The sequence below is a fragment of the Lipophrys pholis genome, assembly GCF_963383615.2.
Source record: "Lipophrys pholis genome assembly, chromosome: 2".
NCBI classification, from domain to species: Eukaryota; Metazoa; Chordata; class Actinopteri; order Blenniiformes; family Blenniidae; genus Lipophrys; species Lipophrys pholis.
Window position 1 is genome coordinate 27,501,663 of NC_137636.1, and position 17,045 is coordinate 27,518,707.

Here is a 17,045-nt window from a genome sequence, read left to right on the forward strand (position 1 = left end):
CAATTATTCACAGTTATTTACCCGCAAATAAATAAACAAACATACAAATAAATAAATAATTGTCTCCTGAGTGCACGCACCTGTCCCACTGCACCCCTCTTTTTCTCAGTGCCAAAGTGGCGCAACACTTCTTTGCGCCACAAGGATTGTGCCTCTCTATGTTTGAAAAAAAAAAAAGACAATAATCAGCCAGAATCTTATGTTTGCCCCCTAAAGAAAAGTCTGGAGGCTGCCTGCTTTCATTGGAGAGTGAGGAGTGTGCGGAGGGGGGTTTGGAGGAGATGGGGGGAGGGGGTGGGGGGGTTCTGGGCAGATATCTCCATCTAAGCCCTGCGCTATAATTGAAATGGCGCATTTGGCTGCAGGCAGGTTGTGAGGGCGCTTTCTGCAGCAGCATGCATGCATGTCCATAGACGTCATTTGATTTTAATGGCCTGCAGGAAATTTGGCGTTACAACTCCAGACATTAAGGCAAGACAGGCAGAGAGGGAGAGAAGGGAGAGAAAGAGGGAGCGGGGACGAAGAGGGGAAAAAAATCACCGCATGAAAGATATTGGTTCAAGGATATCTCTTCATTTTCAACATATTTTTCTACTGAGACTTCATCAACAAGTTATTGCGCCTTTATTCTGTGTTGCCTGAGTGGAGGACTATGGCAGCCCGCCTGGCTTTAAACTTTAAATTCAGGCTGGAGATGGAGATGGAAATGTATTCCTACTAGCTGGACTGCCTGGGGAACTATTACATCAGACGAAATGACAATGATTAAAATCTGCTTTTTGCTGCTCTAAATCTATTGAGCGACTGACAGTTGCCTGTTAGGTTTTCCTGCCCCCACTAAATCACAACTTCACACCGTTAAGGGGAACGGTCTACTTTAGCCGGAAAATATAAGATAAGTTGTTATATCTGTGTAGTCATAATTTCGGGAATAGAGGGGGGGTATCACGTTTTCTTCCTTGAGAAAATTGCCTGGGCGAGAGAGTGGAGTTGAGCTAATTGTAGCCTAATCCCTGGCCCAGAGGCGCTTGGGCAGCCCGGAGCAAGAATTTTCTTTTTTAGCTCCGCTCTGTTATTTAGAGAAGGATTATTGGCTTTCTTCTTCTCATAACAAACCACAGGGGCAGTTTCATTTAGGCAAAAAGGCAGACAAGAAGCCGAAATACGAAGCAAGATTCCGACAAGAGCGCACATTTTTACGCGTATCCAAATAAGAGCAGAGAAGGGGAAGGAGATCATCTCATCTATGTTCAAGGTAAGGACGCTTCCTGTGCGCTTTGGTACAAAGAAGCTTGGTGAGGACAGGTCGAGCCTGCCTTGCAATAGAGCCTTTAAAGCCACAGAGACTGTTTGCAAAGCAGTCGATCTCTGCCACTGCCGAGTGTCTCTCAGTAAAGCAGTTTTTGTGCGAGAGACAGATTAAAAAAAAAAAAAGACTTGGCTCTCCCGTGCGGCGGCATAGGCTCTCGCTGGAGCTGGATGGCGGTGTAGTTTGGCGACAAACTCAGTGGCATTTGGAGAAAATATTTGAGATTTGTAAGGGTTACGCGCGGACATCAGCTGGGACTGACCGCCGGCACGGATTTCCTCTGGACTCCCTACAATGTTTGAAACGGTAGGGTGACAATTTAATATTACAGATACACCATATCTCTTTTCATTTAACGCACAGTGCAGGCTTAGTGGGCAGTTTCCGATCAGGATAGTTGAACAGTACTGGGTGTGATACTGTAAGACTTGAAGTGGGGTTTTTTCCGCGTTTATTACCAAAATCGCACGGTTAACATGCGAGCGTTTTTTTTTAAATCAGAGTGGTTGTGTATTACACGTGTCGGGATTACGCTTTTAATTGTACAGCCAGAATAAGACGCCATATTGAGTATTTGGTAGATTAAGGGCAGATCGCAGGCTCGCGGTGTTGGTGTACCGGCCGGGTCTTGTGTCGTGTTGTTCCTTTTTGAAACGTTTCCCTCCTTCCTCTTTCCAGTGAGGATTTTTAATTGTGGGTCGTATGGGTTAAACGTGGATGTCATTAAGTGTGAAATCGGCCACAGTGTCTGAGCAGGGGTCAGCGGAGGAGGCGCACAGGAGAAAGTTGATGCCTTCAGAGCTGCTGTGATTTTTGTGGAGGAATTTATCGTAGATGGTGTGTGTGTGTGTGTGTGTGTGTGTGTGTGTGTGTGTGTGTGTGTGTGTGTGTGTGTGTGTGTGTGTGTGTGTGTGTGTGTGTGTGTGTGTGTGTGTGTGTGTGTGTGAGAGAGCTAGAGGGATGTGAGTGACAGGACCTTGAAATAATCGCATATGATCAGCTGATCACATGATGAGTTTTAAGATTTGTATGTCTATTTTTTCCTATTTGTTCCTTATAAATGATTGTTGACTTGTAAAACTTGACAAGTCACTGCTTGATTGTTTAACCACTTGGGTGGGAAAGAGAAAGAGAAAGAAAGGGCAGCTTAGTGTGTATCCCAAACTTCTTAAGTCTCTCCAAGTTTTTTTTTTTCTCTTTTCCTGGGATTTGAAATGTAATCCGGTCCTTCTGTAATCGTATTAAACGAACACGATACTGCTGCGAGGAGGGCAACACCCTGAAAAAATGATCCAGCCTCACTTTTTACCTTTTGGCATTTCTTTCAGAGCCTCAGGGACGAGCTGCATTTTGGTCTTCAGTTTTAATGCTATTACATTTAAAAACTGGGACCAAGGTGCCTGAACAAATTGTTGCTGATTTACTGAATGCTTTAGCTTCATTGTGAGTATCTTAGTATCCAATTTAAACATTGGAGATAAGTATTATTTGAAGTTTTTGTGATGGAAGTATAGTTTGGTGCAGTCAGTCAGAGTAGTAAGGAAACACAAAAAGTTTAGATATTTATGCTGTTCTTGAAGTTACTCATATAACCTAAAAACCCTGTATTATCACTCCTCAGACATTAGTCACATCAATATATGGCTACAGTGTGATGGTTTACCTGAACCTGCTGGCGAGAAAATTACGCACCATTAGCTCGGGTATGAACGCCTCTCGCGCTTCTCCCGGAGCAGTGTGCACTCAAATGGCGGCGTATCGAAGTGAATTAAAAATATTTTCTCCAACATATGAGTTAATCAAATTCAGCTCCGGCGCTGACCTCAGAGTGCTCCCGTGTGCGCCCAGAAGACCTATATCCTAAATCTGTGCCTCCGCAGGCTGTGTACACGGAGCCTTCTTGTTCCTTTTGGAAGATTATTTTAAGCGTTATTCGTCTTATGTTCGTCCACAGCGGACACTTCATGGTTTGGCCTGTCACTGTGGACAGTAGCACTAACCTCGGCCTGCTTTTGGGTTGAATTCTGGTGCGCTTTTACGCACGTTTCGTAGCCTTGTGCGCCGAAAACTGTGCGTGAGAGTCACCTGACAGACTATCGGCGTCATCTTTTTTTTTTTTTTTGGGTGTTGAATGCATGTGTGTGTTGTGTTAGAAGTAAAAGTTGCACCCTCCCTCCTCTTGGTGTTTTTCTTTGCTCTCAGATTGGTGCTTGGTGTGTCTGGGCGCATCACGTCTAACACATAAGGCGACCTTTAATTAGAATATTGCAGCAGCAGTTTATTTTATTCCCCTGGAGGCTGGCACCTAGCAACCCCCCCCCTCCACCCCCTCCCTCTCTCTATCTTTCTATCTGTCTATCTCTCTCTATCGCTCTCTCACCCCGGTTCTCTAATAAGCATCCTCCTATCCTCGCCTCCGGTGCCGCATGAAAAGATGCAAACATACTTAATTAGAGCGGTGGCAATAATACCCAGGCTAAATATGCGACCAGACAGACATGGAAGTGATCTGATACCGTTCAGAAAGGATACTATCTACTTCCCAGTATAGGATCACTGTTCTGATTTTTTTTTTTACTCTCACTTTTACCCCCATGGCCTTTCTCTACACTTGCTTTCAGGAGGGAAGAAGCATGTCACGGCTGTCTCTGACCCGGTCCCCGGTCTCTCCCCTGGCCGCTCAGGGGATCCCTCTGCCGGCTCAGCTGACCAAGGCGAACGCCCCAGTGCACATCGATGTTGGGGGACACATGTACACCAGCAGCCTGGCGACCCTCACCAAGTACCCAGATTCAAGGTAAGCCCACGATCCTGCATGGCTTCATGTCACGCTTTGTGCTCGCTCATTTGTACCTTTTGTCATTTTTATAAAAAAAAAAAAAAAAAAAGTAATTATTATGGTAATTGACAAATGATTGAAATTGGATCAGATGAATTGGATTATTTCAAATGTGAGATAGTTGATTATAAAAATTGAAGTCTCTTATTTCATATAAATTTGACAAAATGTTTTGTGATTGAATCTTCAAGTACATTTAAATCATTTTATGTGTCTATCAAACAGCTCATGAATCACCTATTCCACTATTTGATAGGTGTTTGTCTGAATTATGTCTAATTAGATTTGTGATGTTTACAAGTAATTTAGCTGACTGACATTAGAAAGACTGCACTGAAACTTCGACTGTGACAATTGCCCTCCAAAGCTATTAGTTTGATATCTTTTCAAACCATGTGGGGACATTTCTCTTCCCTTCATGATTACCAAACTCTCTTTGCTTTAAAATGAAAAATGTGATTGTTTTTGGCTGGTTTTAATGGTGATTATTTTAATTGTTCAGTAAATCCCTCCAGGGCTTGAATATCTTTTTTTTTTTCCTCTTTTCTTTCTTTCTCACATTGTTGTTTTTGAATAGTCAAGTCTTTTTTATTCAGCTGCTGTACAGAAACCCTTTCAGATGTTTTATTGCTGATGTGAGTGGTAGTGCTTGTGTGTTTTTGAACCACACAAACAACTCTCTCGCTACACCCACTGACACAGCTTTCCCAGCAATTTTTCCCAGTTTATCAGGGTGCTGTTAGGAATCCTTGGAGGAATAAACAATGACATGAATGTCCGGAAACCCATCATCAAAGCTGATGTAGGGCAGCTTCAAATCTGATTGAAATCTAGCTCATTGGTGTGTCACATATTGATTTTCTCTGCTATTTTAAAATCAACATTCACCACTATTACGTGCTCTTTATTTTGACGTTGGCAGATTTGTGCAAACACACTTGCATTTTAAGTAATTCCATATGTAGGTTCCCTTTGTGTGAGGCGATGTAATCCTATTGCGGCTTACTCTCAGTTTGTTGGAACACGATCTTAAGAAATGGATGATCTCAAAGTTTGAAACAGTGACTTTACATGGACTGAACCGATCTCAGTCACCTCACGCATACGGCGACAGTGGTTAATATTTCTGATGCACTTGTGAGATTATTTTCATGATGGAGCGGATCATGCGATAGTTGGCGGTAATATACTCCCACTTTATTCACGTTTTTATCTCCATCAACAAACAACGGTGACTCTATCATAGGAAGAACCAGATATTCAAAAACTAAGGATAAAACAACTCTACTCCCCCGTCTTTTATGGCCCTCTGCGTTTACCCCCTCTGATGCAGTGTGTCGTTCATTACACTATAGCGCCTTCCATTCGGCGTCAGCTGGGTCCCATGTGGGCCAAGGTAAACATGCACCAGGTTGTTAGAAAATCTGCCAAATTGGCTACAGGAAACAATCCGGATAATCCCTTGGTAATAAAGTCTTGATATTCATGGAGTCCGCTGACAGGAAATCCCAAACAACTCCCTTTTTATTTTTACTCCTGTGTTACATGTCATGAGAAAAATAAAACCCAGCTCCGGGTTTATCACTGTTTTTCTTCTTAAGATGTTTTCCCCTCTCCCACTGTCTTAGTTTTACATTCGCTTGATCCAGTGGACGGATAGTCATTTAATTTCTGCGCCGATGCAGCTTAACCCTCTTCAAAGCAGTTGCTCATAAACACACACACACACGCACGCACGCACGCACGCACACACAGTCATGTCAGAGCATCCGAACAGTGTTGTTATATTGAGAGTAAAGACCGGAAATCAGTGTGAGTCTTGGTTGGAGTGCTCTTTCCTCTTTCCTCTTTCCTCTTTCACTCTCCCTCTCTTTTTCACACATGCTCTTTTGCTCCCTTGTTCACTCTCTCTTTCTCTCTCTCTCTCTTACTTTCTCTGTCGCTTGCCGTTTCTTTCTCACTCTGCCTCTCACACACACACACACACACACACACACACACACACACACACACACACACACACACACACACACACACTCATGGTTTCACTCTCCCAGCCTCCTCAGCGAACACTTGGCCTCGGGGCTCTACTTTCCACTGGAGCCAGTGGAAGGAGGGGCCCTTTTGTGTGAATTAGGATAATGGCTGACAGCAGAAAGCAAAACAATTACACTGGCATAACCGTGTACGCCGCGTTCGAGCCACGTCCGGTTTAGAAGAGTACGCTTGCAAAAAAAAAAAGACTCTAAAAGTGACGACTAAAAAGAGTGTGTGTGTGTGTGTGTGTGTGTGTGTCGGGGGGGGGGGGGTTAAAGAGTTTGAAGTTGCTGATTACTTTTAATAGATTGGCCCCTAAATAATGCAGCGTGCCAAGAGAAAGTTAGTCTAGTAACTAATGTGTGGTTATTCATCTTCTTCTGTGTGGGCCATATTAAGGGACAGGGGTCATAAAACATTGATGCGCACTCTGTGTAGCTCTCAAAGAGGACAGTCTCAGCAGTCACTTGAACAGAAGCTGAGGAAATTAGGGGAAATGTTCCCAAGACAAGGAGACTATTTTGATAAGGACCACTGGACATTTTTCTCTTTCCGGATGAGTCGTCTGTCCACTGATGGTGGATCTGAACTAGCTTTATGTTTATATCTGTGTCACACTCAAATGGCTCAATGTGTAAATTTATAGAGAAAACAGTCTTTATGTCTCATTTTATGGAGGTTTTTATTATATTTATTGAGTCTTCTGAGTGTGACACATATGTCAATTTATTTACCTCGTTTCACTTAATGATTAAATAATATCAAATTATCAAAGTAATACAAATATTTTTATATATAGCAGATGTGTGATTGTTTGCGGCAGATTTTATACTATAAATGTGGAGATTTCCATTGTATTACAGCCAATGTATCGGCTTACACAATGATCATTTGTCACATAAGGACTCCTATGGACAAATACTTGTGCTGCACACAAAGATTTTCTCCTACTAATTGTACTTAAATGTGAAAATGTGCAAAAGCACAGCACATTGATTGATTAAACAAATTTTTTGTATGGCAGAATGTACAGCAAAAGTTAAATTATGTCTCTTGGTTTCAAACTTTTATCGCCCACCCTGCGGGAGAGCCTGTTAGGAGAAGCACCAGTACATGCAGTGTTTCTCCCGTTCATTCGAATGGGACTTAACCAGTCTGAACAAACAGCAGCGACGCTGTTTTAAACGATGCTGTTTTAAACGATGCTGTTTTAAACGATGCTGTTTTAGGCTGCCTTTGACATCCAAGTTGGACGAGCCTGACTCGAGATCCCTGGGTGTCTTTGTTTCACTTCTTCCGGGAACTCCTTGGTGTCTCTCCATTATTATTCGTCCTTTACAGTTTCCTGATCAAATCTGTTCAGGCAGAAACCAGGATACCTGCGCCGGGTCCTCATGCCCGCCTCCTGAGGACTCCTTCCTGGCAGCTCTCAGCCGCTGGCCGGCTCTATAGCTGCAGCAGCGAGGCTCCTGCCAGATATTGCCCACCTACTGCCCCGCTGCCTGCCCTCACTTGGCACCGCTGGGGTGGGAGATCTGAGCTGTTGCTGTCCTTGATAACCTCCTACTCCCACCACCTCCCTCCTCCTCCCTCACTCTCTCTCCCTTTATCTAAGTTTTGTGGTTCTGTCAAACCTTGTTCTCTCCCACTCTATCGCCTGCTGCCTTCCTCTTCAATTCTCTCTTCTTTCTTCTGTTTTATTCTTCTGATTACATCAAAACTCTCCATCGTCCCCACATGCCTCTTTTTGGTGGTTTTTGGTCTCTGTTTGTGCATCTTCTCTCCTAATTTCTCTGAATGTGAGCACACACACCCCGTCCCTTCTGCCTACCTGTTAAACACCCCCCCCCCCCCCCCCCCCCCCCCCCCCCCCCCATTCAGGGATTTAACAGAAAAGGGAAAAATGAGGGGAGAGAGAGAGAGAAAGAGAGAGAGAGAGGGAGGGAGGGAGAGAGAGGAGGGAGTAGAGGAGGGAGAGAGGGAAGGAAAAAGAAAAACAGGCAGCATTTTAATTGCTTTTTAAAAAAGTGGAGATGAAAAACAGAGTTAGCCTGGAGGGGTATGGTGAAATTCTAGCTGGAAGAATTGCAAGACCATATGAGAAAGGAACACCTCCGGCAAAACAGGGAGATGAGTATTGGTTTTTTATAAAGCATTTTGCATCGATTTCCAGAGAGAAAGCGAGTAAGGGAGAAGGATGGAGACAGAGAGAGAGAGAGAAAGAAAAAGAAAGAAAAGAGAGAAAGGGATGGCGGGAGGAGGAGGGAGAGCGAGGGAGAGAGAACCATCTTTGCTCTGCTTCTTCACACAGTCAAGTCAAAGAAAAAGAGACAGGGGGCGAATTTGACTTGATAGTTTCAGCGTGTGGAGCCGACACATCGGGGTCAGGAGATACCTGATACAAGCGTCAAATCCAAGCGCCGCACTCTCACACAAAGCGCCGCATTGCAAATGTAAATTCAGCCCAATGAGCGTGCGAGTGGAGCCGGCCCCGCTGCTCGTACATTGGCATTCCCACTACCCTCCCCGACTCCTGTAATAGAGTGTGACAATGGCTCAGGCCTCGCCGAGGTGCGTTTGTGTGTACGCTGGTTGTGTTTGCAAATAGCTTTTATGATTTTCTTTGTCATCCAACTCTGTCAGCCGGCCTCGAAGCTGCTGCTGTGATTAAAGAACTGATTACTTCAAAATGATGATCAGAACAGCAACCCGGCGCCCTGCCAAGAGCTGTTTCTCTCCAAAAGTGATGTACTGTGCGAATGCGCAGTGGAAAACCGTTAGGGAGGTGACACGCAACAGATTTCCTGTGTAAATCAGTGTTGCGGCTTATTTACGCTGCATGGGCGTCCCAGGTCTCTTTGCTGAGCGCGCCGAGTCTCAACTCACAAATGAGCCGCCAAATTAAGACGTTGCACTCCAAGACCCAGAGAAAGTCGAACGAAAAAAATTGGGACAGCTACGCTGGAGATTTTACGAATGCTAAAAAGTAGTTTTAATTATTAAAGTGGGATATTTAGCTTGGAAATGAACAAACAGATGGAGTGGAGGTGCCTGGACGAGATTATTAGACCGGCAAGAGAAAAAGGGGACCTGCAGGTAAAGCGGTGGGAAAAACCACACAAAAGACGCAGAGGAAATGAATATCTGTCCAAGGGTATCTCGAGGCACAGCGCCAACACGGTGTGATGAAAGTTTAAAGATAACAGCAATTTCCACTCTTTGCCTTGATGAGCCCCTGTAGCCAACTTCAAACTAAGCCCTTCATCTTGCAGTACACACCAACAGAAAGGGTTAACGGTGGGACGCCACACAGCAACAAGTGTCTTATTATTACACCCAGGCTTCGCCAATATTTGGTGAAAGCTTAAAAGCATACATCTAATTACTGTTTTTAGTTCATTATTGCAATTCATAATAGGAAAATGTTATTGATGTAATTTGGGGTAATGTTAATTTCATTATCTCTGTAGTTTTTCTTCTGTTAAATTATACAGCTTTGTCTTCAGATCGAAAACAAACCCCTTTATAGATTCATACAGTGTGTTCAGATGTCCTGCACACGCGTAATACAAATTCAACTCAGTGTAACCAACACACACACACACACACACGCACACACACACACACACACACACACACACACACACACACACACACACACACACACACACACACACACACACACACACACACACACACACACACACACACACACACACAGTCATGCTTTTCCTCCTGAACTGGATTCCTAACAGCATTTTCAAGGCCAAAGTGTTGATAATATTTCCAGTGCCGATGCAGTCACGTGTCAAACAGCACAAGGAAACTGTGGAGGTTTTCCTTCTTATATTTATCTACTGTATATCCATCAACCATCAAAGTTTTGATCCTCTCTGAGACCGTGTGTGTAAAAGAGGAAGAAATCCTCCAACCAACGACACATCGAACTGACAACACGGTGTGTGTTCCATGGAAAACACTGCACACCCTCCTTTACGGAGCAGATTAGAACAATATATTTCTCATTTTGGACACATGGACTTTAGCAGCAGCAGCAGTAAATAGAGATACCTGCAGACGCTGGGATGAAATCCGAGGATTTTTGGATGCTTTCTTTTGTTTGCAGAGGCGATAAGCGCTGGACTGAAATCTACACTACATGTAAATAAGTTTCCTCACAGCGTAGTGATTTATTGAAAGAGTCTTTTTTTAAACCTGTGTGGATTTGATTGGTCTTATTCCCGAAGGCCTGTCTACCTGTTAACTGAGTGACTGCAAACACTTCTACCTGTGACTTTCTTATAATGTTATTATTTGCACTAAATGTGTGACACTGATGGACTTGAACATTATTTTCCCTGTGGGACTGCACTGACCTGACTTTTGTTTTTGATATAATCTCAATTCTGAAGAAATATCAATCTAACAAAGTGCTAAAAAAAAAAAAAAGGAGCATTGTAGCATGAATTGATGCCGTAAATGTATTATAGACTAATTCTCAGTAATCTTCATTTGAAACCTTTTATAGTTGCATTTCATCACATTTTCACATATAATCACATGTTTTTAAAACAATTCCACCTTCTTGAGATGTCAGCTTGTGTTTTCTGATCAAATATACAGAATTCAAAGCACCACAATTGTGCTCATCCACACAGTCAAGGTTAGTAGAGTTCTTCTGAGGTTAGACGTACATTTTCCTGCCATTTGAGCTGCGTTAAGGTCGAAGCAACTCACAAATAGCATGAATATACAGCCAACTTACTAAACCTTAATAAGTTCAAATCTTCCATGACTGTGGAGTAAAAATATTGAATAAACACAAGCTGAATGGTGAGTTTTATATGAGTGCGTATTTGAAATTACAATTTATTTTTCAGTCACCCAGTTAATCAAACTTTATGTATGAAGCACTTTTTCCTCCAGATTCATACAAAACAAAGTGCTTAACAGATAAATGGCAAATTAATAATTGGACAAAAGGACAAACAATGAAATACGTACAAGAACAGAGCAAAAAGAAAAAGAGACAACTAGTTGTCACCTGCTACTCACATGAATTAAACATTTTCATCAATTAAAAAAAAAAAGTCATACATCGAGAGAATTTTCTGTCTGTCACACAAACAAATCCCCACTGTGTTACCGACAACCTTTGCATACATGATGACTGCAGCAGTCCAAATTTCTCTCAAATTCATAATGGAGTCAAATTGTAAAAGCGAAATATCTTTTTTTCCCATGTGTTGCCCCTCACATTAATATTTGGCCCTACACTGTTTCCCTCTCTTTTTCATTTCCACCCCCTCTGACGGACGTAATAATAGAGCTGTAATGCTACATTCATACCATTAATTTCTGTAAGTACAAGCAGCAAGCGCATGTGTTGTTGTAATCTCGCTGCAGAAGGGACACTTCAAACAAGTCTGGGATGGAGGAACGTTGCCTTAAGCCCCTTGTTTCAACCTGGGATGCTAATGCATTTCAAGCTTAGTGCTAATAAAATTGAAAAATAAATGGAGGGTAATTGTTTCATGCATTTGAAGGGAGCTGGCCCATTCCATTATGTGGTTTGTGTTTGTGTGTGCTGCTGCCTCTGCGTGCGTTCATGTCTCTGTGTGTGTGTGTGTGTGTCTGTGTGTGTGTGTGTGGTTTTCAATTTTCAGAATCAGTCGTCTGTTCAATGGCACCGAGCCCATCGTGCTGGACAGCTTGAAGCAGCACTACTTCATAGATCGAGACGGCGAGATATTCCGCTACATTCTCAGTTTCCTCAGGACCAGCAAATTGCTCCTTCCAGATGACTTCAAGGTATATATCCACACCACAGCAAACTGCATTGTGTGTACTTGTCTGTACTTTTGACTCGCACAGTTTGAGCAATATAACATAAAAAACAAAACCTGCAGAATGTTTTTTTTTGTTGTTGTATTTTCCCAAGTGTGAATATGCTTCTATCTGTTACCTGTCGTCTTGTGAGCTGCATGTTTATAAAATAGACTTCGACTCACTTTCTGTTTTCACAATACCTAACGCTGACTCACCGTCTTCCCATTCAGCACATTAATTACCGGTATCATAAGCATAAGCAGTAATTAGGAAACTTTGCAGGAGAAGAAGAAGAAGAAGAAGAAGCTCTGAGCCATAGTGTACACTTTCAGGAATGGTAACTGACTAACATGGCCTGGTGATGTGTGTGCCACAGCCCTGAGCTGTAGTTTTTCACCGACAGTTGTTTCTATAGAGGTAAGCCCAGGTGAAATACGACCATACGCCTCCATCTGCTCAGAGTCCAGGACTTATTAGTGCTGGTGCAGTTTTATACATGAGTATCTGTGCACAAAACCTTCACCTTCTAATTTAATCTCTGGTTTAAGAGCAGTTTAGAATGTTTAACCTGGTCAAAGTCAATATTAAACTTGTTTTTACACGTCATAGCAGAAACAAAAATTCCCTAAATGTGATTTTATTTAGCTTGATGACTTTTGAGTGAATCCAAATACACAAATATTTTTTTCGGGTGGTACAAAATATTGTAGACCGAGGCTGTTCTGGCTGTCAAATCGGACCCACATCTGTTGAGCTGGATTTCAGATCCAATAGCGAGGGTCGAATCAGATTTTAGACCGGGATGTTCCTGGAAATCTTCTGTACCACACCAGTGATGCTCAGATTTGACAATCAGTTGTTTTCACGTCATGATATTGTCTGATAAACTTGTGTTGTAAAAACTGGAAGAATACACTCCGCCTGCTCTCCGACATGTTCATTCAGCCTTGGTCACCTGTTTATTGATAACATGGGCTATTTACACATTCTAAATAGATCTTTTGTTCAGCATTCAGTGGAGAGACTTACTATGAGGCGATACTCGTGATCAGTATGTAAAGGTTAAAAGATTGTGTTTGTGGCATCAAAACAAATGCTTTCCAGTTCAATAATGTGGATATCCAGGCATACATACAAACTTTATGTTTTCATACAGGTGAGGCAAATACATCCAATGGGTGTTTTTATTATGAGATATGTTGGCTGATAATGCATCGAGCCGCAAGCAGGAAAAAAATGGATGGATTTTATGTATTTTTGTTGAGCTCCACGAATTGTTTTCATTTTGTTAGTAGCTGTGGATTTTCAGGATCCGTTGCTGCTCTGTTTAGTTTTACTCTTCCTCTTAAAATCTAGCAAATGTTCGATCGAGCACAGTGGCACCAAGATGATGATTGTTGTTAGAGTTTACAAGTAGTTGATCCAATTCAGGAGAAACACTTTTACAGATTAAAAAGAAGTGAAGCTGTTATATTATCAAACTTGAACAGTTAATTCAAAAGCATTTTGAATGGTTGGATTATTAATTTGCTAAATGAAATAGAGATACACGTCGGGAGACTGACCATAATAAACACTGTAAAAAGTTGTCAGTTTAAATCTGTTAGTTGTGATGCTGCAGGCCTAACGTATAACCATGCAATCTGTTTCTCTCTGTCGACATTTACAGTATCCAAAACTTTTTGTTAATTCTTGTGTCTGATTTTCTGATAACAGCCATCCTAACTCACTTTAAATTGATTTAACACTTTAATGTGTATCCTGTCAACAGAATTTGCTTTTACTGTGAGACTGTAAAATAGCTTTATACCATGTGCTTTATAGCAGATAGAGCAACTTTGATGATGGTGAGAGCCACAAGCATTTCATACTCACTACTGGAGGGTCAGATTGTGACACAGAATGTGTTTTACAATTATATACAGGAGGCATGGTCAGTAAATTCATTTTAATGTACTTTTTAATGTCATACTTTAAATACTGAGTATGTCAATTTGAAAATAGTTGAAATGACAATCTGCACTCTTACCGCCTATGAAGGCAATGATATATAATGTTTTCCAAATCGGCCAATGTGTGCAAAAGCTGACCAGAGGTTGTTCATATCAGCTCTAAAACAATAGTCATTACTATATACCTCTGCAGTTTGACCGTCCGCTCACTGATTAAAGAACTGTCAGATTGTCAAAGTGGAAGGTACCTTTAAAAAACAACAACAAAGAAAAATGCATTCACTGCACATCGTTTTGGCAATGCTACAGCCACAATATTAATATGAATAGGGTTTCTCATTTTCCCAGCTGTTGAAGTTCTGCCACTTCCCTCGCCTCACTTTTTGTGCTCAGGAGAACAACACAACATCTGAATTTCTATACTGTATATATGCTTCTCACAATTTAGTTTCACTGATGCTCATGTGTGCCCCCTCATTATGAACAATCCACGGCAACTCTGACTCCTGATATTTCTTATGTTTAATGGAAATTGAAAGAAAATGTAGAGATAATTAGGAGGCTTTACCCACACGAGACAGAACGCCTGTACAGAGCCCGTCCTAATAGAGTAAAACTGTTAAATCATTTGTGCTATTACAGTTGAAACATGGAGAACATGTTTGCAAATGTGAGCAGCATTAGTATGTATGTGAAGTCTCTGGACACCTGCCAGACGGAGGACAAATATATCCACACAAAAAAAAAAGAAAACCTGTCTATTTAGCTGCTAAATGCTTCACTGTGTTCACAGGCTGGTAGCTAACTTTGTCTGCCTGCTGTTTGCTTCTGGCCAGATTGCATCTAGTTGGTGTATCAGATTTTTTTTCTTCCCTTTTTCTAACTGAAAATAGCTGCCTGCTGCTGCTGAAAATGAGGCTGATGAAACTGAGCAGAGTAAACCAAAAAGACAATTTGTCCAAAAGAGAAAGAAAAAAAAAAAAAGGTAAACGACAGTGAAAATGCTGCAGTGACGTGCAGAGGTCAGTGATCATCTGTCGTTGGATCATTACGGCATTAAATCCGCCGTAGCGTTAAAGATCGTGTATAAAAAACATTTGTGTTTTCACCATTACTGGCGAGTTAGTCTCGCCCAACAAGTGCCCACACAAGCATACAGTATGTGGCACTGTCGGGGTGATTATACATTCAGCCCACAGCTGCTTCCGTCTCAAGGTTTTTATTCAGTGATACTGTTTCCTAGGTATATTCTCCTCTTCATTTCTACTCCACCTTAACTGGGGTGACCTTTTCCCTGGGCTGGCACTTGTTCATCATTCTGTACGAGGTAACAAGGCGAGGCCGAGCCGCTGGGAGCCCGGGGGCAAACTCTCCAGGCCCCATGGATACTCGCAACCAGAGCCAAACCTCAGACAACACAACGTGAAATGAAAGCCCTGCATATTTTGGCAAATGATGGGCTGACTCAGAACCGATTAGTTTTTTTCCTTTCGTATTCATGTTTCCCCAGCCCTCCCTCGCTCCCTCTGTCCTCCCTGTGAAGCCTTGACAGTCCAATCAGGGAGCACCGCTGAGAAGAATGCGTCGGACTTCATTGTTGCGACTCATTACGAACCCCTCGCATAAGCCCGTGTTGATCTGCATACCTTTCAATTTGCGTGAAGCCGGGGAGAGAGAAGGAGGGAAAAAAAAAAAATGCAAATAGTGCGAGGCGGAATTGAGCATGTCCTTATCTGAGCACAATCAGGCTTGCCGTCGCCCGAGGGCTGGGTCTGTTCTGCTGCTGGCAGCCACGGCGCTGTGTGTTTTGCTAAATCAATGTGAAAGTCTGAGCAGAATAGGAAAAAGAAATGTTTCAGCCTACTTCAGTGGAACAAAATATTCACTATTAATATCCACCCTCATCTCATTATTCAAACTACAATTAATCAGGAGAGTGTAAGCAATGCGCAGTCATATTCAGGGCAGTGCTATAAACCTGGACCAGTTAGATTGTTGGTGTGTCACACTGTTTAAGCATCTAAATTGCGGTTTTTGTCTTTGTTTAGGTATCAGATGTTAGGATTTAATACGTTGTTGTACTTGAGATAGGACTTTTCCTCAGCAACTTATTTACTCAACAACCCAGGAACCTCTGCACTTGTGGATATATCTTTCTTTTCTTTAGTCTAAAGAATAGATAAGTCTTCATCAGGCCTCAGACTCTGTCATAGTGACATTTTCCATAATTTTCTTCTTCTCTTCCCTTGTCTCTCTCTCTCTCTCTCTCTCTCTCCCTCTGTCCTTCCCTGAAATGTTGCCTTGCCAGTGGGCGATCAGGTCGGATCATTATTTTGAAGCTCAAACGGGCTGTCTGGACACGGGATTGGGGGATGAATTGTCTCATAGAGCTGGCAGCAGCAGCAGCAGCAGCAGCAGCAATAGCAGCAGCAGCAGCAGCAGCAGCAGCAGCAGCTACCAGGACGGAGCTGTTGGCCCCGTCTCCTTCTCATCCTCACCTCAGTGCTTAGGATTACTCTGTTGTTTTGTGCGCTGCTCAGGATGACTAAAGTGCCTCGCAGACAGACCCCTGTTAAAAACATATCCATCCATGGCTTCAGACCTGTGAAGGATGAGGAGCAACACTTTGATACAGAGAGCTGCCCGAAGGGAAACGTCTCAGTATGAGTTTTGTCAGCTGCAGCAAGAAGGCCAGAAGTATAAAAAAAAAAAAAAAAAAAAGACAGTGAGAAAAGGGAGCGAAAAAGGGAATGAAGGACCTCCACCCCCACCACTTCTTTCACATTCTGAAATCTTAAATATTAGACCGCCAGCTTAAGATGTGTTGCGTCAACGCTTCGTCCAGATGGAGTTGTATTTGGGGTGTCGTTCACACGCCTCAGATGAAGGCGCAGTTTAGATGAAGGGCTAAAACAGTGAGGGAGGCTTTTCAAGGCTAAAGAGTCTGACAGAAGCAGCGGGGTTAATGAATATGCTGTTTGCTGCCATGCTCTGTTTCTGTGCCCAGCAGTGGTCCGCAGAAAGGAAAAAGGGAAAAGCTCTCTTTAGATCAGGGCTCCCTGGCAGCCCCGGCACCCTC

The 17,045-nt window shown here is 42.6% G+C and overlaps 1 protein-coding gene across 5 annotated transcripts in view; it reads left to right on the top strand.

The window, feature by feature from the left end:
* Positions 1–321: 321 nt before the first annotated feature.
* kctd15b (potassium channel tetramerization domain containing 15b) overlaps positions 322–17,045 on the top strand; it is a gene marked incomplete at its 5' end in the record, with an annotated part of 32,605 nt that continues 15,881 nt past the window's right edge. Inside the window, 3 exons of one of the 5 annotated variants that reach the window (XM_080458268.1) lie at positions 322–1,255; positions 3,931–4,106; positions 11,852–11,996. In XM_080458268.1, coding sequence (XP_080314394.1) covers positions 1,247–1,255; positions 3,931–4,106; positions 11,852–11,996 — 330 coding nt within the window. Of the gene's footprint in view, positions 1,616–2,993; positions 3,013–3,903; positions 4,107–11,851; positions 11,997–17,045 lie in introns of those variants that run through there. The other 4 variants (XM_080458270.1, XM_080458267.1, XM_080458269.1 and 1 more) reach the window with 4 other exon arrangements.